Here is a 24,417-nt window from a genome sequence, read left to right on the forward strand (position 1 = left end):
ATAAAAAAAAAAAAAAAAAAAAAAAAAAAAAAAAAAAAAAAAACCTAACATTATAAAACCATTTGAAAAATAAAATTAGGATGAAAATGATCTTTCCATCAAAGCAGGAAAACAAGTAACTTCAAAATTAGATTATCAATTAGAAACCTTAAAAGTGATAGCTATTATATAATCATATCAAGATGACAAAATTAATGAGAAATGAATTTAGAATCAATTATTTGAAACTGTGTTAACAGGTTCCAAATAGTTATATCAGCAACTTCAGTAAGACAATAACTAGTGAAAAAAGAAACAAGACTCCAGCTCCTCTTATTGCTATACACACAAAACATTAATAGCTGTTTGATCCTCGGGCCCACCAAAATTAAGTAGCAATTGTGAAATCTGAATTCCCAGTAGAAGATGGCAAATTGAACACATTTCTTTAGCTATTCTCCCTCCAGAAACTCTACTAACACTGGCAGTCAAAAAAATTATTTAAGACAAAACCCCATAAGGACAAAGAAACTGAGAAGGTAACAGCGACAAAATTTTAGAATATAAAAGCTGCCATGGGAATATAATTTAAAAAAAAAAAAAAAAAGGTAGATGGATGAGAGGTTACTGAAAGAAAATCAAGAGAGTTGCCTGATTTACATGGCATGGTAAAACTCTCCAAAAATTCAGGAAATTGTTGGCATCAGAAAGTGGGCGTGAAACCTAAAAATAAGAGAAATGGTCAAAATCCTGGTTAAGAAGCAGTTAGGACCCTCCATAAACAGGCAGGTACACCATTTTATAAAACTGAAAGTTTATACTCCAGAAATTACAAAAGGCTTCTGGACTACAGGATACTAGGCATAATGAGAAGTACTGTAGTTAAAAAATGTTAGCAATACAGGAGACTGATAATCTGAATGGTACTGACAAATCCAAGACCACAGAACAATGAAAATGATGATTTTCTGTAAATGAAACCACTGGAAGAATGTCAGTATCAATCTTTGAATACTGCATCTAAAAAGTCATGTAACTAAACGCAGAATACTTCATTCTGCTTCTATAAGGAAAAATTTAAGGGTTAAAACAATAGCTAATACTTCAAAAAAGTAAGTTCTATATATAGATGTTCAGTTACATTCAGCTCTACATGTCCCACATCACCTCCATTAATTAAATGAGAATTTACTACAATTACAGAGAACAGAATAGTAGGCAAACCCAAGAATCTTTTATGCTCTTAGTTTAAAAATCCATTTCATTTTGTCTCTTCAGGTCATCAAGAATCTCTGTGAATTACTCCTGAGAGAGATGAAGGCCAGTAAAACACTGCCTTTTCAAGTCAGAAAAGAAAGATTATTATTCATACAAGAGACTTCGAGACATGTTGACTTTTTTTTTAATCCTGTTTTTGTGGATTAATTGATTAAAAATAGAGGGTTAAGCACCTCCAATAATGTCTAACATCTCATGGAACTTAAAGTATATACCCATACATAGGTCTTTTAAGCTTCAGTAATTTCTCATTTTCAGTATTATTTCCATAAGACTAAACAGAAGATATATGTATGTAATTTTTTCCCATGTACCAACAAAAGAGCATGCCAAAACATATTAATATACATAAAATCATACCTTGAACACCTTCTAGGAGTAAATCAACTCCCTTCCTATAAAAATCAGAAGCAGCTTCATAGTCATCTTCTTCTTCCTTTTTTAAAGCCAGCTTTATTAACTCTCCTGCTTTCTCCAAATAATCTCTCTTGCCAAGCCTGGGTTTTAAACTGCCAGGAAAGAGGCTACGACTTTCCCGTTCTTCTTCTGTTTTGCTCTGTTCACTGTCAGAAGCAACAGCCCCTAGTGCTGAAGAATCCGAAGAAAGATTGAGACCAAAAGTTCTAATGGGAGAATTTTGATTGGAAGCCATTCCATCATCTAATTCAGCAAGAGAATCCACATCAACAGTAAGAGATATCAGATCACTGTCACTGGAGAAGCCTAGAAATATGATCACAATAGTAAACAGATATTAAATTGAGAATCAGCCAAACGAATACAAATCATACTAATTATTCATTTTTCGTATTATCCAAGTCAATTTGGAAGGCTGTAATTTACTGATGGAAGTCAGTGTCTAGCAATTTGTTTCGGCTTAGTCCATTCACTTTACTGTCTCTCTGTAACTCTGGAAGACAACTTCTTGCCTTAATCATCAAACTAAAATTGAAGACAAATCTTTATCTAGTTTGGTTGTCAAAAAGAACCTTTACCACAAGATCCCGTAAGCTATTTACAGAAAACTGCTGCCTGTACACACAGTTGCTATAAATAATAGCATTTTGATAAAGGAAAAAGTACTTGAATCTCAGTGCTGTCTCTTTCTCTCTCTCTTTTTTTTTTTTTTTTTTTTTGAGGACAGCACCTTGCTATGTTGTTCAGCTGCACTCCAACTTCTGGGCTCAAGCAATCCTCCTACTTCAGTCTCCTGAGTGGCTTAGATGGCATAAGCCACCAAGCCCAGCTCCAGCTCTTAAAACTCATTATGTGACCAATAGCAGGTTACTTGATAGTATTACTCATTATGTAAGACTTTAAACGAGGAATAGAGTGAATGCATATAAAGCATAATAGACTATCATTATAACTTTTATAACAATTATATAAACAGGTTGAATATCCTTCATCTGAAATGCTCGGGACAGAAGTGTTTCAGAGTTCAGATTTTCAGATTAGAGATACTCAACCTGTAACTATATAACAACTATACAATGTGTCCTCAGAAGTGTGCTTTTAGGTAGCCATCCATATCTGGAAAATGTATACTATTTAGCATTTCTTAAAGACTGAATTTTTAGACATTTTATCTTAACCTCTTCTACAAGCTTTTGGAAAGGTATTTTTCCACCTTAGTTTTCAGACAAAAAATAAGTAATAGGTGCTACTGAATTATTTAGCAGTGAAAATTCCTTCTCCTAGTTCATATAACTGACATCATGGTAAACGAGCATGATCTATAATACATATCAAACTTTCTGCTCTCAGGACTGCCTTTTATATTCTTCAAAATCATTGTGAACTCTACAAAGCTTTTGTTCATGTGAATTGTATCTGTGAATATTTATTAAATACCAATATTGATATTTAGAAAAGAAGTCTAGAAATGTTTAAAATAAAGCATTAAAGCCCCATTACATGGTAACATAATTTTTATGAAAAATTACTATATTTCCCAAAACAAAAAAAGTTAGTGAAAGAAGTGGCATTGTTTCACATTTTTGTAAATCTTGTTAATGTCTGGATTAACAGAAGATAGCTAGACTCTCATATCTGATTCTGCTCACAATCTGTTGTCATATGTTGTTTCGGATGAAAGATATGAAGGAAATGTCACATAGATAATGTAACTGAAAAAGAAACAAGTATTAGCCTTTTCAAATAATTATGAATATTGTTCTCTGATACTACACCAAAACTCAACAAGTGACAGTTTTTTAAAGTTTAGTTGTAATGTGGAATATAAAATCCTATGAATGAAATTTTTGTTTCTGTTACATTCAAATCCACTGGTCTCTCTTGCACACTGAATGGATCTTTCACCTGTGCATGAATTTATAACATCACCCATTGGTCATCCTGAAAATATTGGTTCCCTTAGTTACAAAGATCTTCCAAATGTTGACAGCACATTTCATTATCCCAAAAAATTACATGTCAACATTTCATTATCTACTAATCTCATCAGAACATTCTTTAAGTACTGGGAAACTGTCAAACCCAAAGTGGCAGACAGAGGTTATCGGAAAATCCTAATTTTGAATCGAAAACTCCAATTTTATTATTGGCAACAAATAATATCAGTTGTTTTCCTTGAAGTGTCAGCTAACTTCACTCCCTTTCAAGAAAAAATGGGCCAAATACACAAGTCTGAATAATGACAGTTTGTCAATTGTTCTTTTAAGCAAAATGGTGACCCATGAAAAAACCAGCTAGTTCAGCTAATGGCTCAAACAACTGCACAAGTGCTTTTCCTCCAGACGACCATGGTAGTTCAGGACGCAGGGTGCTTTATGTATAATTCTCGTTCTTTCACACAGCATATTAAAAAGACAAGTAACAAGGGTTAAGATTTAATAAAATTAACAGTTTCTACTACTTAGGAAAAATTAGCATTGGTTTTATAAGTATGTGCAATGAGTACTGTTACAGTTTGGTGACACTGCCTTGATTCATGCCCAAGCACAGCAGTTTCACCTACCACGGCTTTTGCATCATCGGGGCAAATGTCACCATGGTGAAAAGACAAAGAATGTTCTGGCATTATGATCAAAATAGTTTTGCTTTATGAACTCCCTGAAAATATCTCAGAAATACCCAGAGATCTGAAGATTACATTTGAGAGGCAGTGATCTATATCATTAAATAAGATTGACAACAGAGTTATATAAAAACTAGTTTAGAAATAACTATGAGATCCGCATTCACCACTGAACGTTATCTGCCAAGTTTCTCAGAAAAAAAATTAAAAAGAAAATGATTTCCTCAGGATTATATACTAAATCAAAATTAAAAGTGAATTAGACTATACAATTCTAGATCAGGGATCAGCAAGCTTTTTCTATAAAGGGCCAGAAAGTAAATTATTTTAGGCTTTGCAGGCCATATGTGGTCTCTGTCACTACTCAACACTGCCGTTATAGTGCAAAAGCAGCCACAGACAATATATAAATGAATAAGCACGGCTGTGTTCCAGTAAAACTTTATTTAGACATTGAAGTGTGAATTCCTTATAATTTTCCCATCACAAAATCACAAAATCATATTCTTTTAATTTTTTTAACCATTTAAAAATGCAAAAACCATTCTTAGTTTTCAGGCCATACAAAAAACAGGTGTGGCAGGCCACATTCAGCCCACAGAACATAGTTTTGCCAACCCCTATTTTAAATTCAAATTGCCTACTTCATATCAAATAAAGTAAGTTAGGGTAAAAACATGTTACTGGCCACTAAGCCCAAATTTCTAATCAGCTTTAGATGCCGCTTTGGCACCCTGTCAATATATATCCTCATTTTCAACTTTTTTCAAGTCCTTAGAATGCCCAAAAAGAACAAATTCTATTTCCAAAAAGCAACAGATTTCATTAAACCGACAATCTCAAATGAGATTCATTGAGCCTAGTGAAAATCTTTTCAGTTCTCTGACATTTCAACCATACAGACAGTAACAGTACTTCATAATAAGAATCTTTTATAGCAATCCAAGTTATTTATCTATTATCCTAAGAAATATATATAAATTTTATGAGATTTTTCTTAAATCATTTTAAAACATGTTACGTATTTCTATGTAAACTTATTTCCTAAAATGATGCCAATATATAACCTAGCCCGTTGAAACTAATAAACAGATAAGGTTGAAAAAAGTTCTGGTTTATATAGCTAATCACAAAAGAAAGGAAATGCTGTGTTAGAGATCTCTTTTGTCTGTTCTCTGGTGTCTTGTCACTACAACCTTCACACCATCTATCACATTGTTCTGTTTCATGTTTTGCCCCATTTTTCCTTTTAACAATAACAATAACACCAAAGGGCAAGAGGGCAAAGTTATGTATACTCTGTTTCTTGGCTTTTGACCACAAAAAAACTAGTACCATAGTCATATTTCCTCTTACTTTTCAAATCATATTTTATTAGCAATGAGAATCATAATTAAATGAGATTACATCAAAAAAGTAAGACCATTAAAATACCTAGAGAGAAAGACAGTAAGATTAAATAAACATTCCATACAAAGTGTTCCTTTTTAAATTCTAAATAATTTCTTAATTCAGCATCTTTTTTTTTTTTTTTTTTTTTTTTTTTTTTTTTTTTGAGACGGAGTCTTGCTCTGTCGCCCAGGCTGGAGTGCACTGGCGCAATCTCGGCTCACTGCAAGCTCCGCCTCCCGGGTTCACGCCATTCTCCTGCCTCAGCCTCCCGAGTAGCTGGGACTACAGGCGCCCGCCACTGCGCCCGGCTAATTTTTTCTATTTTTAGTAGAGACGGGGTTTCACCATGGTCTCGATCTCCTGACCTTGTGATCCGCCCGCCTCGGCCTCCCAAAGTGCTGGGATTACAGGCGTGAGCCACCGCGCCCGGCAATTCAGCATCTTTAAAAGCAAGCACACATACACCCCAGCAGATAAAAAAGAGAAATTTATATTGCCAAACCAGAAGAAGCAAAGAAAAATAAAAAGACATTTATTTTAACCTTTTTAGAGGACAATTTGCCAATGCATATCAAAAGTGCAAAATTGCTTCTTTCACCCAGAAATTCAGCAATTTATACCAAAACCAATCAGAAATGTACAAAACAGATCTACATACAAGAATGTCCATCTGTCCATCACAAAAATTAGTAAAAAGGTGGCAATAACAAATTCCTAACAATAGATTATAATACCTCCTTATGATAAAATAGTATACAGCTATTAAAATCATTTTATAGAATATTTAATGCTAAAGTGTCTTTTTGCTATATTATGCAAAAACAACAAACTACAAATGAGTATGTATACTATAATTCTACTTTAAAAACAAACACACATAGAAAAGAGGCTTTCACTATTAACAGTGATTTTCTGTGTATGGTAAGATTACAGGTCATTCTATAATATAGATTTTAAGAATATACTTTGTGTATGGTAAGCCCTTAAGCTCAGTATCTGAAAGATACCAAAAGAGATGTATCAGGGGCCAACATTGGGAATTTATTTGAATAAAAGAAAGTTATACAGGCATCATTTGTGAAATATAAACCTATATGGATCAACCATCAGCTACTGCCAAGAATCCCAAACTTAAAAAAGGAGTTAGACATGAGTATAAAGACAGATCTGTTTAAAGCAGGCAAACCCCTGACACCTCTTCCTTGCCCACCTTATTCCTTTAACTCTCCTCTTGAAGCTGCACCTTACCATGCCTGAAAAGCCTAACCCTACCATATCTCCTCGACCATATAATGCAACTAATCATCTTCTAGTACTCACTGGTATCTTTCTCTTCCATATTTAAGCAGTTTCTAAATTCTCTTCTTCTCAATGAAGTATTTTCCGGCCAGTTCAAGGAAGATAACATTTTAAAATTCCCTCCACCACCACAGCAATGAATCTTATTTATAAACATACTATATGTAAATATTCAATGCCTAATTTATATTATATAGTTAACATATCTGCTTAATACAGTGCTTGTTCAACTCCTAGAAATCACACTACGATTCAACTTATTTTATACAAAACTACATGTAAGTATCATACGAAGCGCAAACTAGCTCCCTGAAGCCCAGAAAGAAAGTTAATTCGTAAGATACAGGGAGCAACAAGCAAGTGACAGGTTCTCAGTCTAGGTAGGAAGGATACTGTGGATAAGGCAGGGCAACCACTGACATTTGATATAATATAGAGACTATTTGTCAAAAGTTAAACCAACCTGAAGTCAACCCCATACTTAAAGAGGCCCTCTGGGCCATCGCAAGAGTAAAAGGTGCATCCTTCACCAACACCATCAAGGCAAAAACCTAAGCTTTTTTTGGAAGTGATACAAGGGGAAAAAGTCAAAGGTTCTATGAAAGCATTCTGCCTCCAGGTTCATATCACAGAAATTCAAGTCTCAGGGCTATTAGAGGGCCCCAGGTGACTTGTTAAAAAGCAGCTACAGACATAGGCGTTTATTTAGCATCCCAGTTCACCTACCTACCCTTACCTCTGTGCTTTGAACTGCTCAGAGTAGGGCAGTATAGTGAAATCTGTCTAGGACACCATCTCTGAAAGACAGGCCCCAGGGGAACAGGTTGAGTTGCCATAGAATAAATCTTTATACTATAAACTATCAGAAATCTGTATTTGAAGACCATCTGTAAAAAGAGATCGGTTTCCTTTAGAACAACAGGTGGTCTCTCATGGGTGACTATATATAAAATACATGGCCTCATTATTATTAGCTGATAGCTTTCACTGAGCCCTGAGGTTCAAATATTGCCATAGTCAACAAAAAGGAATTTCTATTTTTCCTAGTAGCAATGACTCATGCTCCATGCACAAAGCAAGTTATCTAGCCAGCAGAACAAAGGTTACCCTAAGGTAGAAGACACACATATCAGTTTCCATTAAGAAAGAAGCCCTTATAAATATGATTTTAAGTGAATACCTAAATCTAAAGCTTAATGCTAGTTAAGATTCCTGTATGTGATTCCCTATTCATCATTTAGTAATAGCTATTGTTACAAAAAAGAACGTTTCCTTTCAAGTTTCACATTTTTATAACGTTCTTGGGTCATGTCTACAGTTCCTTGAAAACGTATGAAAAGAGCATCAGAATATCTCGTACAGATCTGGAAAAACAACAAAATAAGCCCAGAAAACAACACAGCAATCTTAATTACAACCCTAATACTGCTATTTTATCATAATAAAGATCCACTGCTTGGCTTCATTTTTTACCAAATGAACTTTGTACTCTGCTACTCTCCATAACTTTCTCTAGCCTGCAGGATATCAAGCCCATTACCAGTACGCAAGTAGCTCATGCTGAATTTTCTATACCAAATATGCCTTCTCCCTGTCTCCCCTCCATAAAACGGAATCTCTTAATTTCAAAATATAGTTCTGTAAGTGCTATCAAATACCTGGAGTACCTCAGGCACATGGCTAAACTTCTCTGAAATTCAAACTCTGTATTGTAAAATAAGACATTTAAGTATATCATTTCTAATGATTCCCATGGCATACCATGAATATTCTGTTATTTGTCCCACCTAATCCCCAAACTCCTAATATCCAATATTATCCTCAATAGCCCTAGAATTTTTAAGAGCCAATATTTATCATCGGTGTCATGTGTATAATTTACACACACTGGTACATTCTCATTTGTGGTTATCTTGGAAAAAAACAAGTGACCTGTTCTTTTTTGTCAAGCTCCACTACCAAAGAAAATTCAATTAGGGGCAGAGAATAAAATTAAGATGGGTAAATAAGCACATAACAGAAAACAGAATCTCTTTCAGCTGAGTATGCAAGAGATATTCTAATATACATAACACCAAAGGGCCTAGAAAAATGCCAGTAACAAGATTTAGAGTTCTCATGCTGCCACCTAGTGGACATTTGCACTTAATTTTACTTTTAATTTAAATTACTTGCACTTTCTATACATTTACATTTAAATTAATATTTAATACTTTCTATATTTTGTCAGCTTAAACTATACCATGTAGTAAATAGGCTTTAAGTTTGTCTTGAAAATAGATTTAGATTATTAAGTAACCAATCATGTGACAAATATTCCTATTTAAAATAACCTTCCTCAAAGTGTCAAAGTTTAAATCTATTAAATGAAAATAACACAAATAATAAGACATAATGGTATTTTGATACAGAAGATTTTTTTCAAACTTAAATAACTATACACCTTTCCAATTAGACCAACCACTGCTTTAAATATAATCAACACTATTCAATTCAACACAGTTTAATCACAATCTTCATGTTTGTCTACACATGGGAAAGAATTATCAGGTGACTGTAACCACAAAGATAAATTGAGTGATCAGCTTATTGTATGTAGCAGATCTTAAGAACTAATATTCTTAAATGTCTCCTGGAATAACAAAATCTACCCCCACCTGCCATCAAATAAACATACAAATCTTGAGCTTAATGTCATTTAAGGGATCCGTTACAAAGACCAGCAATAGACGCTATCCTCAAAACGTACATTTCATTTACTTTAAAACGGTTAACTCAAGACAGTTTAATAGATCCTGTCGTATCTCTACAATTGTTACAACAAGCATTTGGGGAGTTCTTAATCCACAATTTCCAGCCAAAAAAAAATGGGGGTAGATTTTGTTATTCCAGAAGACATTTAAGTATATTCATTCTTAAGATCTGCTACATATAATAAGCTGATCACTCAGTTTTTCTTTATGGTTACAATCACCTAATTATTTTCTCTCATTTGCTGCATGAACCAGAAAAAATGTCCCTCCTCAAACTGAAAAGTAATGTGTTAGGAAGAGGAAATGACACAGGTTACCACATGAGACTATACCAATATCCAAGTCTCTGATATCGAGGCCAGCATGGCAGTGAAGCAATCTACGCCCTTCAAAAAGGCCAACAGGTGAAAGAAATATGTCAAGGAGCTCAACTGATAAGCACCGATTTGGGCAGGTTTCCACAAATGTCCTAGTAACTTCACAGCTAAATTTAATTCAAGGAAAAGACGTAAGTTGAAACAGACATAATGGAAATAAGATGTTAGCAACAAATTACATCTTCTTTCATCTTGGAAAAAATAGTTTAACTTCTTTGAACAAAGGAGATAAAGAGTAACCAGGATTTCATTTTTAAAATGTAAAACAGTATTAACTTTTTGTTTAAAAACCTACTAAATAATATCCTAATTTTTGATTTCATATTAAACAAAATATATTTACCAGTTTATCACCAAATTATTTTTTTACAAAACCTTAAAGGGGTTTCTCTATCCCATGCTACTACAAAGTAACCGTGATTTTAAAAAACAGGCCAGGCACAGTAGCTCACACCCATAATGTCAGCACTTTGGCAGGCCAAGGCAGGAGAATCACTTGCATCCAAGAGTTCGAGACCTGCCTGGGCAGCATAGTGAGACCCCATTTCTACAAAAAATTTAAAAAGAAAAATTAGCCAGGCATGGTTGTGCCTGCCTGTAGTCCCAGCTACTCAGGAGGCTGAGGAAGGAGAATCACTTGAGCCCAGGACATCAAGGCTGTACCCAGCCTGGGTAACACAGTGAGACCCTATCACAAAACAAATAAACAGAAACCCAGATCTTCATGTTTTCCCCAGAAAACTTTCATTTCAAAGTATATTAGGATCTGTCGACTGCATTTTTAAGGTATTAACAAAAATAATGATCACTTCACCTCTACATCTGTTCTCTGAGAAGTGATCAACTTGCCATGTCACTCTAACTGTAACTAAAGAACATTGAAACAGCAGACTATATATTAAGATTTACCCCCTCCGGCTTACTCCACCAGCTAGCTAATACACAAATATGAAAAATGACAATCCACCTTTAAAACACGGCTTAAAACAGTACACTTAGAGAAGTTTTCAAGGGGTGAATCACTTTCTCACATTTTAGCTCTAAATCCAAAACCGAAGCATTTGTCACCACGATCCCTCTAACAACCCTCTATTTTGCTGCATACCTGTGGGGCTTGGCTGGCTGCTGACTTTCCTGCTCTTTTACTACTAGATGTTCCTCTCCCTGGTTGTCTCCAGAGTTTGCAGACCTTTTGGTATTAAGTATATCTTCCACTTTCCCACTATGCCAAATAACCTCAGGATATTTAAAAGCCATTTTCCCTATCAAATAACAATGAATTTGCAAGCTGTCTGACACTTTGATCTATCTGTATTTATCAACCTAGTATCTTTCCGCAGGATTAATTTGCCAGGCATACAACTTTTAAAGGGAGGGGAGAAAAACAACATAACCATTAACAGCATTTCCAGTTCCATGTTTTTCATTCTTCATGGATCACAGTGTGTTTCAGAGATGGTAACGTAGTTGAAAAACTAAACCGCACTGACAGGATAAAATGTCAACATTCTTTTTAGATGTCATAAGTCGTTTTCTGTGTTTTTAACAGAAATGTTGGCCCCACTTTCTCTCATAAAAGCACATTTCTAAAAGGTAAATCCTTCCAAAGAAAACACATCTTTTTGAAACTTCAGAGGTAAACTCTGAAACCACTGCTTTAGGAAGGGTCACCCTTACAGCTCAATTTGCCTGAGGCTGTCCTGTGTCATGTTTGTGGCCTTGGTATAACTATTCATAGCACTGTCTATAATTCTCAGAAGTGTCCCAGTTTGGACAATAAACTACATGCTGACCCTGGCTTTAGGTTGTGTCTCCTTCAGCATTAATACAGCCATCTGTTCACCTTGAACAGCCATCAATATTTTAGAATACCATCCCAAGCAAACTCATTCCTAATAATTATGCTTCTCCCCTTCTGGCCTAGACTACAGCAAAGAACAGAAAGATCTCTGCAGAGCTTGCATCCATGATTGCCTTACACTAAAATAGGCTCCCGAGATACTCTTCTCTCACCATGGTTGACTCCCACCTAGTAACAGAAGCTTACAGTAGGTATCAGAAGAATATAACTACTCCCGTATCACAAAACCTTTGATTCTTCTATCAAAAAAATAGAGAAAAGAAACATTCTGCATTTCTGACTATTGTACTCTTCGTTGAACACTCTCATAATTTTTTTTTTTTTTTTAGACGGAGTCTCACTCTGTTGCCTGGGCTGGAGTGCAGTGGCGTGATCTTGGCTCACTGCAACCTCCACCCACACAGTTCAGGCAATTCTCGTGCCTCAGCCTCCCAAGTAGCTGGGATTACAGGCACCAGCCACCTTGTCTGGCTAATTTTTGTATTTTTAGTAGAGACGGGGTTTCACCATGTTGGCCAGGTTGGTCTCAAATTCCTGACCTCAAGTGATCCTCCTGCCTCGGCCTCCCGAAAGTGCTAGGATTACAAGCGTGAGCCACCATGCCCAGCCTCGCTTACAAATCTTTCTAACTCTCCTACTTGTTCTCTATTGGGTGTCACAGAATGAGTATGGAATCAAGTGAAAAATGTGTACTCCTCTTTCTCAGGAGTAGAGAAACTGAGGCAACAGCCAGCTTAGGTTATCCAGAAAAGTCACCTTCCAAAGAAACTAGTTCTATTAAAATCACATTGGGATCCCAAGCAGGCACTAGATTTTCCAAACCTTCACAAGGATCTCTGATTAAAATAGGTCACAAAAAAGATTATTTTACCACCCCCCCACAAAAAAAAAAAACCATAATAGATTATAAAGTAAAATTACTGTCAACAATGTTTTTCTATGACCCTGGCAGAATCAGGGTGGAGTCAAAGGTATTGAGAACTCAATGAAGACCCCTGGGCATGTGGGCCCCATGCATTACACAGAACACAAAGTTTAAATAAATAGATGTTAAGTCAATGGAAAATACAATGAAAAGCAATAAAAGCTAACCACTTCTCAACATGGTAGTACCAAAAGAAAAAAAATGTAAGTGCATCAGCCCACATAATAGATAAGAACACGTTGCTATTACCAAATCACGATGGAAATTTACTGCAACAGATTTACGTCAGTGTGGCTGCTGCTGTATGACAGAGTACATACCCTCACAAAAACAGCACTACAATGAGATGACGGCTACCTCATCCTCACAAAGCATCCTCCTCCACCATAAATTCTTACCGAGATAAGAAATACTATTTAGTCTATTATTTTACCTTTAATAAACCAAACTAAGCCAGCTAAAACAAATCTAACTATCTACTTTGATTTTAAAAACCCCTCCTACCCTTGCCCCCAAATCTTTTTTTAATACCGTAACCTTCCCTGAAAAAAAACTAGTTACAGAAATCCAAAGGCTGAAATGTACATATTTTAATTTTCCTATAAATTCAAGTGTGCCTTAATAAAGCAATAAAATAAAAGATTAAACGTTCTTGAATGAAAGTGATTAAAATTTGATTTAGACTCATTTTATCTAAAAACGTATCAAAAACACTAAAACTGCCTTAGGGTTTATTCTTTCTGGGTAAATGACTAAATCTCTAAAGCCAGTCTTGAAATTAATTGTCTAAAAGTCAGACGCGCTAAAGAAATGAGTAAGGCTTTTTTTCTTTTTTTTTCTTTTGAGATAAAGTCTCGCTTTGTTGTCCAGGCTATGGCGCAGTGGTGCAATCTCGGCTCACTGCAAACCTCACCTCCCGGGTTCAAGCGATTCTTGTGCCTCAGCCTCACGAGTAGCTAGGACTACAGGCGCCTGCCACCACGCCCAGCTAATTTTTCCATTTTAGTAGAGACAGGGTTTCACCATGTTGGCTAGGCTGGTCTCAAACTCCTAACCTCAGGTGATCCACACGCCTGGGCTTCCCCAAGTGCTGGGATTACAGGCATGAGCCACCATGCCCGGCCAAGTAAGGCATTCTTACACTAGACAAGACAAATTCAGAACTACTCATTACACATTTCATCACCTCTAAGATGCCATTAATTGGAGGATTATTTTATATACCACTAAGACAAAAAGCTGTCAAATAAATATGATATCACTGACCCAATATCATGCACCCAATATCAGTGACAGTAAAATGTGAAAAAAAAAGGTATCTTAGAGTCAGTGAAATACCCTCAAATTCCTATATACATCTGTGTTTTTGCAATTACAGATATGATTTATAGTCTTCTGCAATCAAAACCTTCGAAATGCAAAAAAATTAAAATCTCTTACCTTCCGTACTACATTCAGGAAAGGTATCAATGAGGGAATCTGAGTGAGCTTCAGCAGGACCAATTAATTCAGAACTATCATTAATTATTCCACCCTAAAAAGATAAGAGCAATTGTGCTTCATTAGCATTAAGAGCATAAACAATACTAAATTAAAAATAGTTATCCCAATTAAGTATGTGTAAAAATTTACAGAAACGACTATAATAATCTATTAAACTAGATGACAAGTGTTTTCGAAAAAATCAGTAAGTGTATCAATATTGGTTCATCGACTGTAACAAATGTACTACACCAACCCAAGATATTTAATGGCAGAAACTGGGGGCTGCAGGGGAAGAAGAGATATTGAGAAAACTTTGTACTTTCTGCACAATTTTTCTATAAACCTAAACTGCTCTAGAAATACACTATTATTTTAAAATTCAATAGGAATATTATCATGTTTATAATAATATGTGTTTTTTAATAAAAGTATATTATGTTAATTCTAACCAAGGACTCATTAAGCAAATGCAGAAGAAAAAAAAATGAACTAAAGAATATTGTTCAGTATCCTTGGAGACTGGTCATTTTAATTAGTGATAAATGATGGCCCATCAGGAATTCATTGAATTTTATCAAATCATACCCTACAACATATCACACAGCACCTCAGGTGATCTGAGAAGCCATTTAAAGTTTGAGAACCACTTGTATACAATATAGGTAAAACTAAAAAAAAATGAAGGTACTTTCAGTAGAGATATCTTTTAAAGATATAAAAAAATATAAAATTGATTTCTCTATGTGGCCATCATTTTAATTCCCTATTTAGGTTTGCAAATTCACGCCTCAAAAAGTTATCTTACTCTACATGCAGCTAGATAATGATATCATCAGACAAGTAGTGGTGGTATGATGTTGTGCTATGGCTTTATGAAGTGAATGCTCCAATCACAATATAAGAGCTTATAATCCTTAAGTAATTAAAACAATAGCTCTTCTGCTCCTTAATATCTTCCCTTCTACCTTCTACCAACAGTTCTATCCCTCCAAACACTACCAACAGAATAATAAAGCTCAAAAGAATTACAAGCCCCCATTTCCTCTCTACTTCAGCACAAAAAAATTCAATGACTATCTTTTTTCTTTTTTTTTTTTTGAGATGAAGTCTTGCTGTCTCCCAGGCTGAAGTGCAGTGGCATGATCTCGGCTCCCTGCAAGCTCTGCCTCCCGGGTTCACGCCACCCTCCTGCCTCAGTCTCCCGAGCAGCTGGGACTACAGGCACCCGCCACCACACCCGGCTAACTTTTTTGTATTTTTAGTACAGATGGGGTTTCACCGTGTTAGCCAGGATGGTCTCGATCTCCTGACCTCGTGATCCGTCCGCCTCGGACTTCCAAAGTGCTGGGATTACAGGTGTGAGCTACGGCGCCCGGCCATCAATGACTATCTTTACCAAATCAGAAGTCCCTTCTCTGTCAACTTAATTTTAAGGAATAGAAATTGGAAATGGTCCCTATCAAATTACCAAATTTTACTTCCCTGAGTGTTATGTGAACTAAAATTTTAAAAATGATTATTCTCTTTAGGAACAACAATGTATATTACTTTATTCTACCCTTTATTACAATACTCAGATTACAGCTTATATTTGAACTTTTCTCCAAAAAGAGTATCTATTGTAGACTAAGTCATCTTTTAAACAACATCCAAACCAAATCAAGATTTTCGAGTATTCTAGAGAATGTTAAAAGACAAAATAAATTTTAAAAGAAAGTATCTTTCAACTATTAACTACCTCTTCTACCACTAGGTGTGCGATTTAAGTTACCTACCTATAAAATGTCTTCTAAGACATTATTTTATTTTACATATTTCATGCAAAATAAAAAATACACACAAAGTATTTAGAACAATGTAGGCACTCAATAAATGTTTATTATTAGTTGACATAAGATCTTCTTGTAAGATAAAATTTAAAATGCAAAAAGAGTATCTGTTGTAGACTAAACCATCTTTTAAACAACATCCAAACCAAATCAAGATTTTCAAGTATTCTAGAGAATGTTAAAAGACAAAGGTAATTCTAAAAGAAAGTATCTTTCAACCATCAACTACCTCTTCTACCACTAGGTGTGCGATTTAAGTTACCTACCTATAAAATGTCTTCTAACTAAGATGTTATTTTATTTTACATATTTCATGCAAAATAAAAAATACAAAGTATTTAGAACAATGTAGGCACTCAATAAATGTTTATTAGTTAACATAAGATCTTGTAAGGTAAAATTTAAAATGCAAAATGTTTTAGCTCATAATCCTAAATATTTTATTTACCTAGTTTAACAAACACTGTTATAAAAAATAAATAGTAAAGAACAAATATTTAATGAAACACAACAAAAACCGTTATACAAGAACTAGAGGGATGTAGCAGTAAAATAATGCCACAATCCTAATTTTAAATTTCTAATTCAAAAATAACCTTTTGGGTGTTTCTGAGTATGCAGTAAAAAAATTTCACAGAAATTCTGGGATACATAGTATCTCAAAGTTTTTTTGTTAATGAAGAGTCTAACAGGGAAGGATTTCTGGTATAGTGAAGTTAGGAGATCCAGCAAATGCTTTCCCCAAAAGGCAATTATAAATCTGGAGAAATCTGTCAAAACCACCATTGAGGGCTCTGGAAATTGACTAAAAGCATAAAGCAAATGAAACAGTGGCTACTGAGAAACCACGGAACCACAGGTAAGAACTATGCAAGTCTGTGATGTTCTTGCCTCGGTTCTTCCCAACCCCCATGCCAGCTGGGTGGTGACAGTAATTACATAAAGGCAAGGCAAGTCTTGAAAACCAGCAGGTTCACTTTTGAGGAGGCTAACATGATTTGGATTGAAGCACAGAAAAAAATAAAAATCCACCCCAAATATTATTGTCAATAATAGTAGCAATCTCAGGGCCAAACATACAGCAAGGAAAAGTGATGGCTCAGCACGCCTGAAGCTGCAGTCAGGAAAAGACCAGACAGTAGGGAGATCCAGAAAAATAACATAGCCACAGGGGGTCTTCATAAAGCTCACTACCCATCTATGTAGGGACCAGAGAGGGGTCAAGCTATCCACGAATACCTGGCAAACCATGAGACAGTGCCCAGGCACAGAGGAAATTCGAGACTTCAGAGGAAAGTAAAAGCCAGGGCAAATTTTAAAACAGCTGAGACTTTGAAAACACATTTAAAAATCATCAGCATTAAAAGGAAAGCATATAATGTACAGGCGTTTAAGCACAAGCAATGACCGAGCACTGGCTGACCACAAAGCTATGCTGACACAGGTCTAACCCCTACATAGCCTGGCTTAAAAATAAAATTAAAATTAAATACTGGGCAAAGATATCAGCAGTCACACACTTCACAGGAAATGGACTCCACAGATTTACTACAGACTAAACACATTAACAAAAAGTGCTAGTTACTAAACACACTAACATAAAATGGCAAGAATCCTCAGGGAGAAAAGAACATCAGAACCAAGGGTTCTATAGTATATTATCCAAAATATAGATTTTCCAACAACAAAAAAAAAATTACAGGACATACAAAGACACAGGAAACTATGTGACCCAAACATGGGAGGTAACCAGTCAATCAAAACTATCTGTGAGGGGACAAAGATGTTGGACTTGGCAAAAACTTCAAAGCAGCTATTAAAAATATGTTCAAATTATCAAAGGAAAACATGATTAAAGAATTAAAAGGACTATGACTCATGAAATAGCAAATATAAATAAATCAAAATTCCTGGGTGAACCTTCAAAACATAAATATATGTGGCCAGGCGCGGTGGCTCACTCCTGTAATCCCAGCACTTTGGGAGGCCGAGGCAGGCAGATCACGAGGTCAGGAGATCAAGACCATCCTGGCTAACAAGGATGGTCTCTACTTAAAAAAACCCCGTCTCTACTTAAAAAAAAAATAATAATAATAATTAGCCAGGCATGGTAGCCGGCACCTGTAGTCCCAGCTACTCGGAAGGCTGAGGCAGAATGGCGTGAACCCGGGAGGCGGAGCTTGCAGTGAGCCGAGATTGCACCACTGCACCTCCAGCCTAGGCGGCAGAGTGAGACTCCATCTCAAAAAAAAAACCATAAATATATGTACACACATACATACCCTCTAAATCTCTAATATAAAAAAAAAAAAACTTCCCACCTAAATTCCACTCCTAGTGTATCTAAGAGAAACAAAAATACATATCTGCACAAGAACTTACATGTCAATATTCATAACAGCACCATTCATAATAGCCAAAAGGGGAACAATCCAAATATGCACCCACACACATTGTAGATAAACAAAATGTGGTATATCCATAGCCACACAAACGAATATTACACAATCACAAAAAAGAATAAAGTATTGACGCATGATACAACATCAATGAACCATTAAAACATACTACTACATGGAAAAAAAAAAACAGTTTCATTCAAAATAGCATCATAAGATTAAAATGCTTACAAATAAGTTTAAGGCAAGAAGCTCCAGACTTATACCCTGAAAATTACAAAACATGGCTTAAAGAAATTACAGAATATCAGGCCAGGTGCAGCAGCTCACGCCTGTAATCCTAGCACTTTGGGAGGCCGAGGCAGGTGGATCATGAGGTCAGGAGATCGAGACCATCCTGGCTAACATGATCAAACCTCGTCTCTACTAAAAATACAAAAAAATTAGCCAGGCATGGTGGCGGGCGCCTGCAGTCCCATCTACTCAGGAGGGTGAGGCAGGAGAATGGTGTGAACCTGGGAGGTGGAGCTTGCAGTGAGCTGAGATGGAACCACTGCACTCCAGCCTGGGCGACAGAGCGAGACTCCATCTCAAAAAAAAAGAAAAAAGAAAAAAGAAAAAGAAATTACAGAATATCTAAATAAATGTAGAGTCATTTCATTTTCATGGATTGCAAGATAATACTGTTAAAATGACAACTTTCCCCAAACAACTACAGATTCAATACAATTCCAATCAGAATTCTGAGGAGCAAGCCAAAATAGCTCAGCTGGGAGAGCATCAAACTGGAGGATTTTAGCAGGTGTTTCCAATACCTTCAGCCAGGTGTGGTGACTCACACCTGTAATCCCAGCACTTTAGGAGGCTGAGGCAAGAGAATTACTTAAGGCCAGGAGTTCAAGACCAGCCTGGGCAACACAATGAGAACCTGTCTCTACAAAAACTTCAAAAATCAGCTGGGTGTGGTGGTGCATGTCCCAGCTACTTGGGAGGCTGAGGTGGGAGGATCCCTTGGGCCCAAGAGTTTGAGGTTAAAGTGAGCTATTATTGTGCCACTGCATCCCAGCCTAGGTGACAAACATAAGACCCCAATTCTTTAAAAAAAAAAAAAAAAAAAAAGTTAAATAGTAAAATAATTTTTAAATTCTATGAGAATTTTTTGTTCACATGGATAAGCTGACACTAATAATTTTTATGGAAGTTCAAATAACTCAAAATTGTCATAACAATTTTGAAAAAGTAAAGTAGGCAAACTTACACTAGCTGACTTCAATACTTAAAAAGCTACAGTAATCAAGACAGTATCGTATTAGGATAAGAACAGGCACACAGATTAATAGAACTTATCAATAGTCCAGAAATAAGTCATCATATTCACAGTCAATTTATTTTCAGCAAGAGTCCCAAGGCAATTCAATGAGGATAGTATTTTCAACAAATGATGCTCAGAATATTAGATATACACATACCAGAAGATGAATTTAGACTGTTCCTTCACACCATACATAAAATGAACTAAAAATGAATCATAGACCTAATTGTAACATTAAAACTTCTAAAAATAAACACAGAAGAAAATCTTCATGACCCTGGGATACTCGAAAAGTCCTGGGTATGACAGGCATAACCCAAAAAAGAAAAAAATATATAAATTATACGTCATCAAAGCTAAAAGCTTTTGTGCTTCAAATGACACCATTAAGAAAACTAAAAGGCTACACAGATTGGGGAGAAAGTATTTACAAATCACTTATCTGATAAGACTGTTTATACAGAATATATTCAGAACTCTTACAACTCAGTGACAACCTAATCAAGAAAATGGGTAGATTTTAATGGACATTTCACCAAAGATATATAAAAAAAGCACAGGAAAACATGCTCAACATCATTAGCCATTAGGAAACTGAAATTAATACTATGGTGAAATACCACTGCACACCTGCTAGAATGGCTACAGTTAAAAAAATCAGACAATACCAAGTGTTGGTGAGGTTGTGGAACAACCGATAAGTTCAGACATTACTGGCTATTTTCCATTTGGAAAACAGTTTGGCAATTTCTTAAAAACGTAAACTTACCATAAGACCCAGCAATTCCTCTCCTCAGGAATCACCCAAGAAAAATGAAAACATATATCCACACAAAGATTTGTATGCAAATATTCACAGTAGCATTAGTCATAACAGCCAAAACGTAGAAACATCCAAACATGTCCATGAATTTATCAATGAATGAAGAAAATGTGGTATTATCTATACAATGAAATACACTTCACAACATAAAATAACAAAATACTGATACATAACATGAATGAAGCTCAAAAACATTATGCTAAGTGAAAGAAACCTATATACATATGTTGTGAACAAAACGCTCATATATTGTGTAATTCCATGTATTTGAAATGATGAGGAAAGGCAAATCTACAGACAGAACAAGGTGGTTGCCCCAGGCTGGGATGGAAAAGGGGATCACCATAGCAAGCAGACACAGAGGTGAGGTAATGGAAATGATCTAAAATTGGATGCTGGCCAGGCACAGTGGCTCACACCTGTAAACCCAGCACTTTGGGAGGCCGAGGCAGGCGGACCACTTGAGGTCAGGAGTTCAAAACCAGCCTGGCCAACATTGTGAAACCCTGTCTCTACTAAAACTACAAAAATTTGCCAGGTGTGGTGGTGCACTCCTGTAATCCCAACTACTCGGGAGGTGGAGGCAGAAGAATTGCTTAAATCCGGGAGGCAGAAGTTGTGGTGAGCTGAGATCTTGCCACTGCACTCTACCCTGGGCAACACAGCGAGATTCCGTTCCGGGGGAAAAAAAAGGAATAAAATAAAATAAAATTGGATGTTGGTGACAGGTGCAAAACTCTATAAATTTACTGAAAATCAGTGAATTATATACTTCAAATTAGTAACTGTACTAATACTAATAAATAACCAACCAGTGAAGAGTATGGGATGGAAAGGTGTAGCTAAAACAAGTTTAGCAATATACTGATAATTTCTGAAACCAGGCAATGGGTCATAGAAGTTCATTATACTATTCATTCTACTCTTACATATGTGGTTTTTTAAAGTAAGTAAAGTTTTGTAAGCAAGTGGCTATATGGTCATTTGCATGTGGTATCATCAACGTCTCTAAAGAGAAAAATAAACTATGATACTATAGCACACCCTGTGAATTAGCTACCCCAAACCTTCCCCACAACCTTCATCCATGATCAGAACTAGAAAGCTAAGAGTCACCTTCCCAGACTCCTTCAAATTAAGGATGGGCATGTGACCCAGTTCTGGCCAATGAGATGTTAAGAAGGACTATCTCTAGATCATGTTTCTGGGAAAGCTTTGAAAAACTGGCATGTTTCTTTTGGCCTTTTGCCTTTCACACCCAAACCCAGAAACCTATGTCATTGATGACATTACTGAGCTCTATACCAGCCCTGGACTACCTTCCTCACTCATACATCTTGTCATATGAGAAATAAATACCTTTTTTTTTGTTCAAGCTAATGGAACAAGTTGTTTTTTTTTTGTTTGTTTTGTTTTTTGTTTTTTGTTTTTTTTTCTTGCTTGCTTTATTACCTCTATTTAAAATGACTGAATACCACTGTTGTGATATTCCCAAATCAGTATCCTGTTCCTGCCTAGCACACTGTTAAAGATAGTTCTAAGATACTTTCCAAGATTAGCTTGACTTCTCTTAAACTGTCCAACCTTTCACAAACCCTGAAACTGACAGTCTCATTTCCCAGTGACTTCCAGCAATGATTACAATCACCAATTCCCAGATCCAGAAGAAATAACAATGAACACGTAACTTTTACTTAAATTGTTTAAAGTCTTCAAAAGGACTTCCATAATGCCTAATTTTTTTTAGCCATATGGCATGTGGTAATTTGCATGACAGCTTTTCACAATTTCTATAAAGCAATATTCTTGTTTAATAATAAAGTCTTTTTCCATAAAAAACATACTCCCTGACACATAGAAATAATTGTAACAAAGAACAGCAAAGAGCTAAATACTCTATCAACTTGACTTGGCCTTTATCCTAAAGATCTGCATAGGGCCATAGGCAGAAACCACATTTATTATCTCAGCCTAATTTGCAGAATGGTGAAAAATTAAGCAACACGGTCAATCATCAGAAATGTTATTTTTACTCTTCTATTACTATCATTATTTCTATTACTGTAAATTTGCAATGTCTTTCAAAAGAACTTTCTTCAGTAGATGAAACAGATCATAAAAAATAAATTCCTGGGTGACGAAGCACTGGCAAAAATAAATAAATAAATAAACAAACAAATAAAATAAATAATCTGTGTAGATCCACTAAAATCAGAAAAATTAAATATTCCACCTTTCATACATATCACTGGTTATATAGTCTAAGAAATTTAACTTACAGAAGTGAGATTTTAGTTAAAGAAGTAAAAACAATTACAGCACAATCACTTAGATTTCTTTTTTTTAGAAGGCTAACTCAACGCAACAGGAAAAATGTGGTAATTAAATACAATGATATCAACTGACAACATATATCGATTCAGTTCAAAATAAATTAGAAAATTATTATTTAAAATGGTGGGGAAAAAAAGAAAACTTAAAAGAAAGCATCACATGTCTAGGAACTTAAAACACTAATACCTAATGATCTCCAGCAATATAATTTGCACTGGTCTGCTCTCTAAAACTGTGCAGTTTTATATTTTTGTTATATCTTTATCCAAGACAATACAATTATAACAAATTTAATATAGACTTACAGTGGCTTATATTCCAAGAGTAATCTGCCACTGAAAGACACTTCAAAAAGTAAAGTAAGTACTGGAGTTTCATGATACTTCATTTTTTTAAAGTATTTCAATTATGACAGAGTGAGTTAAATAATCTCTAAGCTCTTTGCATCAATTTTTTAAGATCCATGAATCAAAAATACTCGGGAGTCTGAGGCAACAGGAGGCTTGAGCCCAGGGACTCAAGGCTGTAGTACGCCATGATCACACCTGTCAATGGCCACTGAACAACAGGCTAAGCAAGAGAGCAGAACCAGTTCCTTTAAAAAAAAAAAAAAAAAAAAGCATAAATTTCTAAACAAGAAATAGGAGATATGCCATAAGCATTATTATAGAGCTATTAATTTCTACTTTTATAGTGAATAACGAAATTCAAAAGTAAATGGTATTTTTTATTTTACTTTACTATGAATTACAAAACAAAAGTATTTAATAAAATAGAAAATATTCCAGAAAGACTACCAAACCTTGAAAAAATCTTCAAGCTGTTTACTATTGTAAAGAGCAGGAATATTGGCAGAGAACTGTAGCAGGTCTTCAGCACATTGTCTTCTCTCTTCGATAACAGTTTCATCAAATCGCCCTACAATTAAATAAGAATCAATTCTTAAGGGAAGAATGATCAAAAACTGGTTTATGATAGTTTATGTCCACAGATCAGAAAGTAGCAGCAGGCCTATCACTTAGTTGCTTTGCTTATTATGCAAACTTCTGAAGTCAAATCTAATCTCTACAATTAGAATCAGCAGTACTCTCGCTAGAAAAGAAAATGTTTCTGATAAAACAAGAGGCAAAGGTGTCAACTGATAAATAAACGGTATGTTCATAATTTAGAGCCTGTCAATTTAAGAAAGTTACCATTGAAGAAGCTGGTGATTTGAAACTAAAGTTGAAAAGAGAATTTTAAAGAAGTGAAATGGTTTTCTATAGTAATCTAATACTGTAATTACTCATATAATTTTCCCTTTTCTGCTCTTTTTGATTTATAAAGGGGCT

General features: G+C 35.4%; 1 protein-coding gene across 18 annotated transcripts in view; it reads right to left on the reverse strand.

Annotated features, from left to right (window-relative positions):
- Nucleotides 1–24,417, reverse strand: part of RPS6KC1 (ribosomal protein S6 kinase C1) — a 211,396-nt gene that overhangs the window by 134,187 nt on the left and 52,792 nt on the right. For 9 of the 18 annotated variants that reach the window (XM_025398029.1, XM_025398036.1, XM_025398099.1 and 6 more), the window contains 3 exons: nt 23,889–24,004; nt 14,345–14,438; nt 1,618–1,980 (listed from right to left, as the gene is read on the reverse strand). In XM_025398029.1, coding sequence (XP_025253814.1) covers nt 1,618–1,980; nt 14,345–14,438; nt 23,889–24,004 — 573 coding nt within the window. Of the gene's footprint in view, nt 1–1,617; nt 1,981–5,653; nt 5,732–7,009; nt 7,131–14,344; nt 14,439–23,888; nt 24,005–24,417 lie in introns of all 18 variants that reach the window. The other 9 variants (XM_025398045.1, XM_025398032.1, XM_025398063.1 and 6 more) reach the window with 4 other exon arrangements.

Source organism: Theropithecus gelada, chromosome 1 (assembly GCF_003255815.1).
Source record: "Theropithecus gelada isolate Dixy chromosome 1, Tgel_1.0, whole genome shotgun sequence".
NCBI classification, from domain to species: Eukaryota; Metazoa; Chordata; class Mammalia; order Primates; family Cercopithecidae; genus Theropithecus; species Theropithecus gelada.